The sequence below is a fragment of the Chaetura pelagica genome, unplaced genomic scaffold (genome assembly GCF_000747805.2).
Source record: "Chaetura pelagica isolate M959 unplaced genomic scaffold, ChaPel_1.0 scaffold634, whole genome shotgun sequence".
In the NCBI taxonomy this organism is placed as follows: domain Eukaryota; kingdom Metazoa; phylum Chordata; class Aves; order Apodiformes; family Apodidae; genus Chaetura; species Chaetura pelagica.
The window spans coordinates 513,205-528,370 of record NW_009953085.1 but is presented as its reverse complement, the minus strand read 5'-3'; the positions used below and the strand labels follow the sequence as shown (position 1 = coordinate 528,370).

The 15,166-nt window shown below is 39.3% G+C and overlaps 1 protein-coding gene across 1 annotated transcript in view; it reads right to left on the bottom strand.

Moving 5' to 3' along the window:
- PPFIBP2 (PTPRF interacting protein, binding protein 2 (liprin beta 2)) overlaps positions 1 to 15,166 on the bottom strand; it is an 85,209-nt gene that overhangs the window by 33,210 nt on the left and 36,833 nt on the right. The window contains exons 4-6 of the mRNA XM_009996988.1: positions 12,409 to 12,522; positions 9,320 to 9,343; positions 1,469 to 1,600 (exon numbers count right to left, since the gene is read on the bottom strand). Coding sequence (XP_009995290.1) covers positions 1,469 to 1,600; positions 9,320 to 9,343; positions 12,409 to 12,522 — 270 coding nt within the window. The remainder of the gene's footprint in view (positions 1 to 1,468; positions 1,601 to 9,319; positions 9,344 to 12,408; positions 12,523 to 15,166) is intronic.

Here is a 15,166-nt window from a genome sequence, read left to right as displayed (position 1 = left end):
AGCAGGAACGTTTCCTACCACTTAGCAATACGACAAAGGCTTCCAGGCCAATAAAGTTCAACTTTTCCATCCAAGGGGGCCATACAACTTGTTGCAGTAGTAGAAGAATTTCACAGGTAATAGCCTCACCCTCACCACAGGTCCAGACCTAGAGGGTCCTTAAAAGCCCCGTCAATGCAAGTGCACTCAAAAGTTTTGTTGCTTTCTAGGCTGACTGAGTGGGTCCTGCAATAATTTAGGCAGCTTGGACATGGAATAGGGAGTGCTGAAGGCCTCAGGAAGGGGGCTGCTGGGAGCAGGCAGCCATCTATAGTGATTAGGTGCTGCACAGACCTGTTTCAGGAAGTACAAGACTGCTTAGGCCTTCTGTTCACAAGACACTGACAATTATGTGTGAAAGAGCATGAGAAGGCCACAGATGTTTAAAACAGCAGCTGGTGCCTTTCTGGCTTCCAGCCTTTGCCAGAAGTTGCTCTCTTTGAGCTATCTTTCAATCTCTAAAGAAAACTTCAGAGGATAAGCAAGTTAAAAAACAAACACACCCCAAATATATTATGTCACTGCAGGTAAACGACTTATTCATGGTTATCAAATAGTCCACTAGCAATGTTATGGAGAGCACTTTTCTAACACTGCCTGGACTTCAAATTGTCCCAAGTACATGTGGAACATAGTCTTTTCAGTCAGCAACATATAAATCTTGGAGAGGTAATCCTCTCCTGGTAGTTGGTCCCCTTAAAGGACCATTGAATAGGGTAAGACATGGCAATTCATATGAAGTACTGCCTTCCATAGTTGTTTTCCTTCCCAGCTCCCATCTGCTCACCCATGACATGGTTGTTATCCATACGATTCCACATTTCATACTCTTTTTCTTAACCAATATGGTTAAAAGTAAAGCTGCTTTGATGTCCAAAACCCTCCACATCTGAAGAGGAGTAAGGATTAGAATTTCCACCAATGCATGTCACTTTTTTGCACTATTTATTATGAAACCACAAGGGGCAAAGCTCATTGAGGAAAATGCCCTGCCCCTTGCCTCTCCCTCTCAAGTGCCATGAATGCCTTAGCAGCATCAAGTATTTCATCATCTGTGTTTGTAGCATCCCTCAAACTACTGACCTCTGCCACATAAACAAGGACCTACAAGAGCTCTGGCAGGCCAGTCCAGTGCCTGTGGAAAGGGTTAAGTGAATGCCAATTGCAATGTATGCTTCTGGAAGGGACTTTGTGTCTTGATTAAAGCCAAACAGCAACCTTTGAAGTATAATGAGAGAGGGGAAAAGAAACCACATCCCAAAAATGCATAATCATATTCCTCACTGAATTCACAAGACCAATAGTACAGATTGTGCTGTAAGCATGGAAAACCCTGTTGCATGCTGATTTAAGCTCTAAAGTTCAGGTGTATGACAAGCACACTACAGGAATACAATCGACCAAAAAAAAGCTAATGAAAGAAACTCACCTCAGCTTTGTTCTGTTTCTCTTCATATTCACTCTGTTCCTTTTCCATACCAACCAGCTTAATCTTCAAGTCTGAAACTTCAGCCATTAGATCTAACTTCTGAGTCTCTAGTGATGTTCGACTTAGCAACTCCTGAAAGCAAAGCAGAACATTTTTTCCAGTTATTTATTTGTATGCTGACAGAATCCTAAGGGATTTACTATCAGACCCAGAGAAAAGTCTCAACCCTGGTGTTTAATGCTTCCAATAAGAAAGCAAAATTAATATATTTTCAGAAGTCAGACTCGCCACTGTTTTACAATGCAAAAAAAAGCAGGAAAATAGATTTGATGCAGGCATTTACAGCAAGCAGCAAAAGTAACTTACATAATGGAGTGATTGGCAAACTCATGAAATCAAATTTCTCAACCTCTCTTCATGCTGCATGTACTTTGAACTATTTTAACCGCATGTTTCTCAAGTTCTGCAGCTACTTTCAACTAAACATTCTCCTGTGTTAATCACTAAACCACCGTGTCCCCCATCCCATTTCAAGAAAAAGTTTGGCAGAGTTAATCCCTGGGAAAGACATGAAATCAGAAAACAATACAAAGGCTGAACAAACACAAATCTACATAATGCCAGAGTCCTTCCCATGACACATTACAAAACAGATGACTACTTCCCAAAAACACTTACCAGACAAGGCACGTTTTAGTATTACAACAAAATATTTTAGAACTTCTACTCACGTGCTATTCAATCAAACATATTACAAAATGAAAACCCTAATCAAAATAGTGTCAAGGACAAGGAACATTTCTACAGTCAGCTCATAGCACTAGAAAGTTTACACGACGTAGCACGTGTTAACTTCTGAAGGCTACACACCCTGGAGGGAAGAACCTGAATGAAAAGTGGAATGCCCTAACTGAATGTAAAAGGCAATGTCTAAACTGAGTAACAGTGCAAGAGAGAAACAACTGGCCGTGACTTTTGCTTGCCTGCCCCAAGTTTGTTTGTCAGATTGCAGAGAAAGGCATACTTTGGGCAGAGTGATATCACTGTGTTTGGAAATCTTTCAATATTCACTCCTTCATTGCATCTTTCAGTTTTCAAGAATGCCAAAGGAAAAAAAAATATATTTAAAAGTTCCAAAATTTCAGTGTATCGTCACATATATAACCTGCTTCTGTTGGCCTCCATTTGCACAGGGAAAACAATTCATTCAGGAGCTTAAGCCTTACTGAAATTCAACATCTAACTTTTCAAGTGCCTAATTAATTTTTGCAAAAGAATGTAGGTTTCTAATTGGTTAAGAAATGTAATGGTAATTCATAAATCTCACTGGTGTTTTTGTCAGATAAAACACAGAGGAATCACAGGAGATTCTGTTTTAAACTACGTGGAAGTGACTTAACTGAAGCTGGTGTAGTTACTCTGAATCTATGCTGATGTTACTGCATGATCAGAAACTGCCCTGTCCATCACCTTTTTCTCATCTCTTCCACAAACTGTATAGTATGTTTCAAACCATGGTATGGAGACAAGGAAGCTGCAAAAGTTATTTTTAAAATTATACAGTTAAAGCTTATTTGGAACCCAAATCTGCTCTGGCAGGGGGGGAGATTTAGTCTGGTGGGGAATACTGCCCAAATAAAAAATAGTACTAAACTTGCATCTGCATTTGAACACTAGTTATCTAAGCCACCCACTATTCCCAGTGCCACACCCATTCCGGCTGACATTGACAATGATATCTGTGTATGGATGGGAAAATAAACAGAAACGTAGCCTCTTGGTTTGTTTTACTTTCTCTGAATGAAATAAATCAAGCACTAATCGGGAAAAGATAGTGCACTGACTTTTTTTGTTGAGAAACTCCTTAAGAGGCAGTCATCTAATGAAATCCCAGTAGTAGCTGCTTTCTACAAAGTTGATTACAAATTACAGTTATATTGTTGATTACAAGTAACTCCTCTATCTTCCAGAAATATACTAATTTGCAGAAGTTCAGAGGCACATTCCAGCCCAGACTGGAACATGCTCAGTAAAGCCGTTAACACAGCAGAGTTTTGCAGATTAAGACATAGCTATAAAAGAGAACTCTGATAAAAATAAGGCCACTGAATGTAAAAAAGACTAGTAGGATGAGGTGACTTTGGCCCCATGGAAAGTCTCTATTTACTGTTGAACTGAAACAACATATAGTTGTATTTTTTTTACACTAGCATAAGTGTTCCATGATACAACAGGAAGATTTCTTAATAAGGCAAGGAGACACTGCAACCCTCTAGGGATTTTTAACTGAAGAGTCATCCTTTGAGTGCACCATCTGGCTTTACTCCTTATTTTTTCTATAGACTCCCAAATTGCACTTAGTTATGCTATGAAGAGTAATATCCCACTCTACTCACTCTGAGTTCAGTAGCTCCACATGGAGACTAAGGTGCTACCTGGTATAAATGAGCATGAAGGCAGCTAACTTTTTTTTTAAAATAAACTCAAACAAAATTCTACAGTTTGCCCTGAATCAGATCCTCAGCTAGTGTAAACTGGCATAAAACCCCTGCCTTAAAATAGACAAAATAGCTAACTATCCCTTGTTTGTCTTCAATGGAGCTACACTGATTTAAAACAGCTGACAATTTCTCTTGCATCTAGACAGTCTAACTTTTGCTTTGAAAGAAAGTGCCCTCTAAAGTAAATGTCCCCTCTTGAAATGTAACATCTGGAAGCAATTATTTTCATCTGCAAGCAGATGCTCACAGTGAACAGCTCATTAAGAATGTGCCCCGTTTTGTTACAGAGAAATTATAGTGTATTTCAGTGGTATGATGCAACTTGAATTCAGCCAGAATAAATATGTAATTGTAAGAAAAGAAAATACAAATTTATGTTATAAAGCAAAAAAACAACACAGGACAGGCAAAATGGTAATTTGGGCTGCAGAAGCTGTAAGAGGATCTTAAAGAGCTGAAATGCAGAACAAACAAAACATATTCTAAGAAATCTTATTTCTAAACAAGATACTTGAATTTTTAAAAGTACTATAACTCAATTTATCAAAGTTCTTTTTCTAAAAAATGAACTTCTAACTTTAAAAATTAAGCAAAAAAAGCTCTTTAGAGTAGAATAGAGTGTGCAGAAGAATATGCACGCACCAGACAGACCAATAGACAGCCATCTATTTCCAAAAACAATTGTATTTTTAAAATTCACACTGTGTTCTTTTAAAATACTTCAACATGCTTTCAATATTGCCCATGAAACTGGAACACATGCTGTGTATCACTTTCACATTTTGTTGTCTTGGAAATACATAATTCTTATAAAGCTGCTTATAAAACTTAACATGACAGAAAATAGCTTAGCAAGAGGACACTGCACTATTCTAGACTGCCAGCTGTGAGCACAGAAAATTCCAGGATATTCAACACCCCACAAAACAGAATAAAGAATCATGCCATACACTGATTGAGAAACCGTAAGTAAATTTCAGTCAAGCGGGAGGAAAAAAAAGCCCAAAGATCCAATTTCACATTTGTGCACTGGACAAAACACAACACTCAAAAAATGTCAATACTTTTCACCCTTATTAAAAATAGTTGAGAGAGTTAGACTGACCAAGCTACCTACCTGGTAAGCAAAATTCAGCAAGAAGCACCACTAATGAGGACTGCACTTTTCAAGTCCTGTGTGTCAGCCGTGGAAGAAATCAGGTATTTGCTTAACTGAAAACACAGCTGAGAGCAATGCACATGTGTAATCACCATGAAATGGTGCAAGTCAGTAGCCCAGAGTGAATTACAGCCTTTCAATTCATCATTTGCCCATTATATAGTTAAGCAACAGAAAGGACAGAACTTCCCACTGCACTGCCAATTTGAACAGCCCTTTGCATACGCCTGACGAGCAGATTTGTGCTTACCTTAACTGTAAAATAAAAAAGCAGAGTAATGCTCACCTGTATAGATAAGCTGCACAACTTGAGAGCACACTCTGAAAACCTTATGCCTCACACCAGAGCAGCACAAAGCACGCTCCAAAATCTGAAACACTGAGCTGGCTGCTGGCAAGAAGTTACTGCATGCTATAAACAAGTGCTGAAATTCATCTAAGATCAGATAACTCAGGCAAATGAAAGCTGAAGGAATGATCCTTGCCAGCCAGCAAAGTTCCTGAGAAGCAAACAGATACGTACCAGATTCATACTCTGCAACCAAGATAGGATTCTAGCTCCCCTGAGTATAAGACAACTGCAAAACCAGAACAGGTACACACTAAACTGCATTGGATTGAAGTTCCTAGTCTCATACAGCTCCTCCCTGCATTTTTTTAATCCACTGGTTCTCCACTGTGCCTCATGAAGGGCACTGTCTGGCACACTTTCCACTGCTCCTTCAACCCAGGAAGAAGTTGGTCATAAACTGATGTAAGAAACAGAAATTCACTCCTGTTTGCATGCAAGAGTTTCCATTTCTATGTGTATTTTTAAGACACAAAAGATATTAAAGCTAAGTGCTTTGTACTTGGCAAATAAATTCACTTGATAGAAGACACAACCACATGTACATAATGTAACCATCTGACAAGAGACTCTGGGCTTGCTTTTTGCAATGTGTCACAAATAAGATATGGAAGGTGAAAACACAAGGTCAAGCCCTATCTACAGTTTAGTACAGGTCAGGTACAGGAAAGACGTTGCCACACAGACCAGCAATTTTGTTGGCAAAGCAAACTGTATGCTGTTGTACTTTATGCCACAGAGCTTCAAGGGGAACTAGTATCTGTTAAATAAATCAAATGCAGCACTGGAATAGCAAAGAGGTAACTAAGTATTCTCACTCATGTAATTACCACAACAAACACACTGAAAAGAACTGTGGAGGTGAAATCTGTATGCGCAAAAAATTCACTTTTCAAACTGACTTAACACAGCTGTCAAGATTGACAGTATAGATTCCATAGCATCAATTTGATTACATTTTGCCCAGCTGGTACTTTCTGTTACGGGGTGATTTAGGGTACTTTAGGGAACAGAAGTTATTTTTGTTTTCCAGTTCTCTTCTACATTTGTACATAGCACAAATGAAAGAAAAGTTGACAGCAAGTTCCACCACAGCTAATACAGCAAATGCTCAAGAGTCTTCTCTTAAAACTATTTATTTCTTAAACTTGGCTATAAGAGTACTCAGAAATGCTACAAACTAACTTAGAACAAGACTTACACATATCATTCTTCAGTAAAATCTGCTGCAGTTTTACATTTTTAAAGCAGTCGATATACTGGAATGGACTGTCAACATAAATTGTTTTCACAAGATAATTCTAGGAAGTTTTCATATTATTATTTCAAGATATTCATCATAATGTGCTAAGGGGCAAGGTAGGTAACTACTCACACAGGCTGGCATTTCCATATTCTTTACACATTTGATGGTAAGACAGCGTTCTGGTTTGGTTTGGTGTGTTTTTGGTAGCAGGGTAAGGTCCCCAGGAGTGGCTCTGGTAAAAAGCTGAGAAGCTCTTCTGCTCCAAAACCAGCCAAGGAGCCATTAGAGGGACAACAGATGCGCCTCAGTGATTAACATACAAAAGAACTGCTATAACACCTGAGCAGAGAGACATTTTGGAGAGAGAAGAGTGGTGCTGGGGAAGGAGAGCGGTGCTGGTGGTTGGTGAGGAAGCAGGGGAAGAAGGTGCCCAGCAGAAGTTTCCCTGCAACCCATGGCAAGATGGCAGCTGCCCCCCTGCACTAGTGGAGGAACATGGTGGAACATTCTCTGAGGGCGTCAGGAGGGGTGAACTTGGTCACTGGACTTGGATTTTGTAGCCAGTGGATTTGCTGCCTGTGGACCCTGATTGCAGAACTCTGCAATCCCCGGGGCCAGGGGAGGCGGCTGTTCCCAAAGCAGCCTATGACTCTGTGGGAAGCCCAGGCTGCAGCAGCTCTGGACCTTGTGGGAAGGACTCATGAAGGAGAGGTTCGTGGAGGACTCTCTCCCATGGGATGGACCCCGTGGGGAAGCAGGGGAGGACTGTGAGGAATCCTTCTTCCTGAGGAGCAAGGAGAGGAAGGAACCACCAGCCTGTGAACTGACTCTAAACCCCATCCCCTGTCCCCCTGTGCCGCTGGGGGGAAGGAGGGAGAGAAACCGGGAACAAAGGGATTCGGGCCCAGGAAGAAGGGAAGGGTGGGGTAACATATGCAAGCCCTGCTCTGTGTGTGTCTGTGTCCTGTGTGTGTTTGATTAGTGTGATATTAAATTATTTTTCCCCAAGTTGAGTCTGTTTTGCCCAGGACCTTAATCAGTGAAGAACCTTCCTTGTCCTTTGTCTTAACCTGTGAGTTTTGTCCTCCTCATCCCAGAGTGTGTGTGTGGGGGGGAGTTGAGTGAGGGGCCATGGGGCTGTTCCTTTGTTGTCGTGTTGTCCCAAACCATGACCATCAATGGTGAGCCAGCCAGGAGAGACAAGGAACCACAACAGAGATACTACTGGAAGGCAATTCAGTGAGACCAAACTGGCATCTTACTCCCAAGTCATGCTCCAGAAAATTTTTTCCTTACATTTACTATGAAGGATGATCAAGGAAACGTGTTTGTTGGCCTAAACCAGAACCACGCTTAAGGACTGATTCAAAAGTTTGCCACTGACTTTCAGGAGCTTTTGAAACACATGCTTTTTCTTGATCAGAGACTGCAGCAAAAAAAGTATCCTTAACAAAAGCAAAACATGGAGTTTGACACCATAAGCATCACATCTCATGAAAACATACATGAGTTACCTGTAACTGTGCACACCAGGGCATCTCTGCATCTGTTACACTGGATTCTCTTGTTTCTCAGACACTGCTGAGCCTGGTTTTTTTGGCTGTGGCTTTATAAAAAGCCAGGTCAAATGCGCATCTCACCACTGCCCTTGTGCCACGCTTTGACCTTTTCTGTGACCTGTTTCAACTCACCCAGCAGAAAAACATCCCCTTCTTTTCAAAGCCCAGCTAGTTTTCTCCCAGTTGCTGAGGAAAAAGTTGGTAAGTGTAAGAGTCAGTATAAAGTAAGCTGCAGACGCACACTGATGAAAGGAGTATCAGGCCTTCTCCTTTTTGTAGCATTAACTTTTAAACTGGCCCAACTAATTTCTTTAAAGTTCATATTTTGACTAAGGGCTATTGAACTGTCTTCTTAGACTGATCAAGAATCACAATTTTCTGCAAAGAAGAAGTCTGTTGCTATTATTCTAAAGTCAAGATGTCTACCCTAAATGCTGAGCAGCCATTTCATGTAATTTGTATAAAAACTTATTTTACCTGTTATTTCAAAACTCTTTCCATGATCACTTTGTAGCAGGGTTCAAAACAACTGTGCATAAATCACAAGCCAGAAGGATTTTAGCCAGTAACTCCACCCTGACAAAGTGGACAAGTTTCTGCTAGCAGAGATTCAGCAAAAACCATTTTGCAGGGTAGCATTACATACCTTTTCTCTTGTGGAACTAACAGATGTCATGATTAAATTATCTCAACAAAGTGTATGATTTTTATTTTTATTGTAGCATTTTGGGCACAAAAGTAATTAAGAGTAACTTTTCTTACTGTTCCCAAAATTAAAAAGACAGGGCTTCCCTGGACTCAGGTACACGATTTTCCAGATAAGTAAATAATTTGCTTATCCATACTGGAGTTAGGTTAGTTCTAATATACAGAACAAATTTTTCAGACTAGGCCACTTATCTTTATAATTCTCTTTTGCATTTAGAGGAAGCAGTCGAATTAAGTTCACAAAGGTAAAAATCAGTGGAGTTCAATATATTGTAAATAAGCAAGCAGAACCATGAAATAAAATTGAATTTACATGCACTTATGTGCACCTCTGGAAGACAATAGAAGTATTTCTGAAAAGCACTAATATTTATATAGGTACCTAGAGGCAGATGATTTTTTTTCTTATCAGAAATAAGTTAGGTCACTTTAAAAATAAAGAAATACTGACTTGGAAAACCCATTAAATAGTTTTGACAGGAAAAACACTAGTATCTTTCACCTCACTGCTAAGCATCATGAGCACTTACTTCTACAGGACACTGGAACTGCTGGCTGAGAAGACTGAAGCTAACTCTTGCCAAAACCTGATTGATCCATCAGTCTGCTGAAGTCCCTGAGGCCAGATACTCGACTCTAGTTTTGACAAATTATCTGCAAGAAGGCCTGTTGGCAACATAACTTACGGGAACGTCCTAATCACCACATTATCAGATCATTCCCTTCTCTCCAAATCTCAGCTCCTCCCCTTTAGAGAATAATCTTTTTAACAAGAGGAAGTGAGAAAAGAAGGTTTAAAATAAATTACATACAAACAGGACCCTCTGCTGAGCTAGAATAAATGCGTAATTCCTCTGACTGTTAAGATTTTGAGATCTAACTCCAGTTTCCAATCTCTCATTGTCTACTAGGGAATGTAATCCACAAGAAAGACATCCCAATTACCATTTCCTCATCATCCTTCAGTATTTCATTTAATTTGCTCTTCCTTCTTATTCCACGGAACTAAAATATTAAAATATTTATTTTTCTTATTCCAGTGAGAAAATAGATTTTAAATATATTCACTCCACAATGAATTTATTTTTAAATTTTGGTTCAGCTACTGAAAGTATATAAAAATTCTAAGTGTATTCGTACATGTCTGTGCAAAGTTCAAATGGAAAAACTTTTAAGGTTAAAATGAAACATAAATCTTTACCAAGTTATGGCCTAGATAATTCTTTCTCTTAAAAAAAAACACACACCAAACTTGAGCTATTATACATGCTGTGAACATGAGAGATCAGTCACTTACAAATTCTGTAAGCTATGTTTAAATGCAAGATCTCAGAACTACAACACAAAGCAATCAACAAGTTTGAGCTTATTGCTAACTACTTAATATGAGTACAGAAAAGAAAATAAATTTGGAATTACTCCATTTGGCAACAATTAAAGCGCTCAAAGTGACCTCAAAATTTCGATTTAAGATTTATGTTAAAACTATTTGAAGAGTCTCTTGACTTCTTGTAGAAGAGACATTTGTAGCTTTTCACTTCAGACTCAGCTTTGCAAGCAATGGATGCATGTGCCAAATGCCCAAGTGGCAGATTCAAATGTTTTCACTAAAATAGCAATATAAGTGCATTATTATATTCTATTTTCAGATGCCTCGGTGTTCTCTTAAATCAGAGTTGAAATTCAGTTTCCTCAGAAGACTACCAGAGCAGAAAATGTTAAGTCAGAGAAACAATAAACAGTTTTAGAAGAAGTCACAGAACAACTATCTAGTTTTAAATTGAAACAGGAAACTTCTACACTCTATTGTGAAAGCCTTCCTGAAGTTGAAAACAGATTTTCAGAACCTAAATAGTTATTGTTCTTTGAATTTCACTTCACATCTCAGTTGAAAACTAAATACACGTTACCTGCATTTTTAAAAACATCCCTTCATTTAAGTATGAGAATAAAACTTTTCCCAGCTGGAAGAATTTTGGGCTGCAAAAGTTGTGTGAGATTAAGGTTTTTTTAGAGAAGAATTTATCTTACAGAAACTGCTGCCCCTTACATATATATGTACATGGATCTTTATAGTAAAGTAAGATTATAATAATTAACACAACTTTTATTTGAAGCCAAGAATTGTTCATAGAAAGATCTGTCCATTTCACATAGACTAAAAGAGTAATTTTGGGTGGGGAGAGGAAATAAGTTAATAAAATACAATATTCTGCAAATTTCTGACATATTTTGAGGGTAATTTACAGTTTCAGATCTATTTTTTATATCAATGTACTGTATCGCCAGTGGATGATGAAAGGAAATTGCACCCAAAAGTTCTTTTGCATCGACAACCTGCCAGCTCTGTGGTAATACCTGAAATGTGAAATTTTTAATTTATCATTTTTTCTGCTCCCTTAATACATATATAACATGGAAGGGCAAAAATTAAATCACATAGCCTGAAACTGCCAATTGAAATAAAGAAAGATACGGCTTAAGATACTGTCTTTCAAAAATAAGGTGAAAGCTCCTAAATTAAGCAAAAATGGCTATAGATCCAAATTTGATACAGTAATTAATTCAACTTGCTACCTGTTCAGCTTCAAAGCCATAGGAAAACATAAGATATTTAAATTAAACTTCTTAATTCTGTAACTCCTACATATTAGATACATTTAACCTGTCTAACCAGTTACTCAACCATGTCCAAATTCAGTTTGTCAGCACAGTACAAATAAGACACATAGTTTCATTTTACATGCTGCCACGTACAGTATTATGCAACCAGCCAGTAAAACATGTCTGCAGCAGGAAAACAAGGAAACATTTATGGGGGGGAGGGGGGTGTTGGGAAAAGAAAAAGGATTTTCAGTGAGATCTCTCTTTGTTCTGGATATGGGATGTCTGCAAATGACTTCATTCCCCTATCCTCTCATTTTCCTCACTTTGAAGGGTCCTTTAGTTATGCCATTCATTTTTCCCCAAAGTTGCAGGCTGTTACATTAGTGGGTAATTAATTTTACAAATTCATAGCAATTGCTGTCCCTGAAATTCAGAGATAGACTGTCAGAGGAATATGCCTGTGCTTCTAGGGCAAGGAAGAGATAATGTGGACTGCTTTCTGCTGGCAGGGAGGGTGGGTTTAGGATCAGACAGACTGTTCTGTGCTTCCATCCCAAGCCCTAGGGTCATGTTCAAGTCACTAGCACAGATCTCACAGTGAGTTTTCTGTGATGCAACTACCTGGGAAAATTGGATGCTCCGGGGGGGGTGGGGGGGGGAAGGGGGAGAGAAAAAAAGTGTGAAGCAGCAGGAGTCCAATAAAAGAGGGATTTTTGCCAAAGGCAGTCACACATGCAGACATGCTGAGCATACGTGTTCACCCCTCTCTTGGGGAAGGTCATGCAAGAAGCTTTCTGATCCAGATGTTTACCTGTTGAAGCATTTCTTCTGTAGCATTCAGTTTCAACTGGTGGCCCTCAAGACAGATTTCTAAGTCCCGGATTTTCTCTCCTTGAGCTTCCACCTGGTCTGTAAGAACACTCACCTGTAATTTGAGAATAGAAGGACAATGCTACTGAACTGACTGTAAATAAGCTTCAATTACCTTATACAATTAGCATCCAAATGCACATTTTTTAACAGCAAGTTCTCTTCTAAAGTCTTCAATAGTTTAATATTCTTGTGCACTGAAACAACCTGCTCTATCAAGATAGACAATTATTCAGTCTTACCTGTATTTTGCTTCAGCCCCGCCCTCTGACCCCCCCTCCCTTCCCTGGAGTATGTTGTTTAATATATATAAAAAAAAAGAGCACTTCAAGAAACAATGGAACACTACCTATAGGTAGCTCCAGTCAGTTCATGCAAGTGTTGGAAAAATTAGAAAGCACCAAGCAAAACCAGAGGATACTAAAAATATTTTAAAGTGCTCATGAAGCGTGCATTGCAATTTCAGGTTCCATTGGCATTTCACCCCCTAAAACAGATAAAAAAATAAAACTGTTCACTTGAAAACCAACCAATTACTTTACTTCTTACCAGAACAGAAAAACAGCTTACCTATCAATAAAGGGTTCTGAAGTTATAAAGAATGCTATGAGTAAAAGGCATGTTTTAGCAGCGGCAAAGTTCTATTCCAAGAAAAATTCCCAGGCTTTGCAAGCCAAAACATGAAAGCAAAAGAAATGAGATACAGAGAATGAATCCCAGGAAAAGAAACAATAAGCAATACTGGTAAAGAACTGTGGGAATGGTGGTAGTGAGTGTGTAATAAGAAAAGCTCAGCAGCCTAACTCAAAGCTTGCAAAGCTGAAAAAACTACATTCAGGATAATGTTAGAAAGACGTGAAAAAAAACCCAAGCGTTAATTCTTGTGTTAAGTAGCACATATACTCTGTATATTAACTTCTACTATTTACATATGTAAAAGCCTTGATTATACTAGTAAAATGCTTCTTCAAACAAAAAAGCAAACTTAGGTGTTCATGATCCAGTTTGAACTAAATGCATTAACATCTCACGTCCAACCCTGCAACACCTCTATTTAAAGGGGGAAAAAAAGAGGAAAGTCCAATATGTGGAAGTGAAACTTTTACAATGTATCCACCATAAAACATTTCTAAAGCTAATCAAGAGAGTTCACTTCAGGGAAGATGCAGAGGGAGTGACTGGGTGATCTCGATGATCTTTCGAGGTCCCTTCCAACCCCTAGGATTCTATGATTCTATGATCTGTCTTTGTTTTGTTTTACCTGCAAACACAATGACACGCATGTCTGGGAAAGGACCACAGAAAAAGAAAAAGAGATTACTATTTTTATGACTTTAAAGTATTTGGCTTTTGGGCTGAATACAGATGAATGCAGGATGAGAGATGACAGGAAGGACTGGGTGGAGGCAAATGGGAGGGGGGCACATCCAAGCTGGGGCAGGGGGAAAAACTCCCTGCAAGAAAGTGTGTGGCACATCAACTTTTGTTTTGCTCCTATTAAATGAGTGATGGCACACACAAAAAAAACCCAGTGAGGGGTATGAACAAACTGAATCCTCTTCTTCAGTATGATGCAGGTTCTACCACAAACAAGCTCTACTTAAAGGGCTGGGTTGGTTTCCAACTAGCACCATAACCTGTAAGGAAAACTATGTTAAATGTGACCTGCAAAGGAATTTAGTAAAGTCTTAGCAGCATGTGTTGGATGTTCCAGTAGTTAAGCTGGGAGGCACATCAGCCACTTTCAGCTCATATTTTCCCCTCTGTTCAGGATCACATCTGCCAGACTCTTCAGGAACTCTGCAGGCTGCACACAGAACATAACCCCAGCATATGCTACGCTGGCAAGTCCATCTTGCCTGACCAGCAAAATACCTGCAGAAATCAGCCCACAGATAACATTTTCCATAAGTATCTATAAAAGTGAGGCATATAGAACAATTAGCTAAAAATCAAGTGGCATAATAGCTAAAAACCTCTTTGTGAAAAAAACCAAAACACCAAAACAAACACCTAAAGCAGTACATTAGCTCCTGTGCACAGGCACTGAGCTATGAGAAGGTATCCCAGATGCTGAAACATTTCCAGTCTCCACTACCAACAGAACAGTGGAAACAAGTTTCCAGGTGCACTGTTCAACAGTCTGGAGGGACAGAGATAGTGAGCACTACCTGGGCCCACTACAACATGCCCTATACTGATTCTTTTGCAGCAAGTCTGATGCAAGACTGGAGTGCTCCCAGCCTCATATTCCCTACAGATTACAGCTGTGGACCACAGCCACCAGCATAATGCAACACGAGTTATAGAACAGAGGTGCTCTGTTTACCATTGCTTTCTCATCTTGCACGCCAATGGTCACACCAAGGAGCCAGGTTTATACCACCAGACTCCCTCAGGCCAGTGCAATCTCAGCACAAGTCTCATTTGTGTTCATCATATTCAAGTGCCTAAATAGAAGACCCAGAATTGGAGTAAGCCAGGTTCTAACCCCAGCTCTATCTTGGCACCTTTTTATTGCTGCTGCTGCTGTTGATCTATGAGACTGAGGTTTTCATCTAGCTTACTTGCCTGGAGGTTTTGGAGTTCTACTGCAATACTGTGCAGTGGGACAGAAATACACATAAATATTGACTAAGCCTCTTGATTTGATGGGGATAAAAGGCAAGAGAGACAAATTCTACATCTGACTTCCCTAC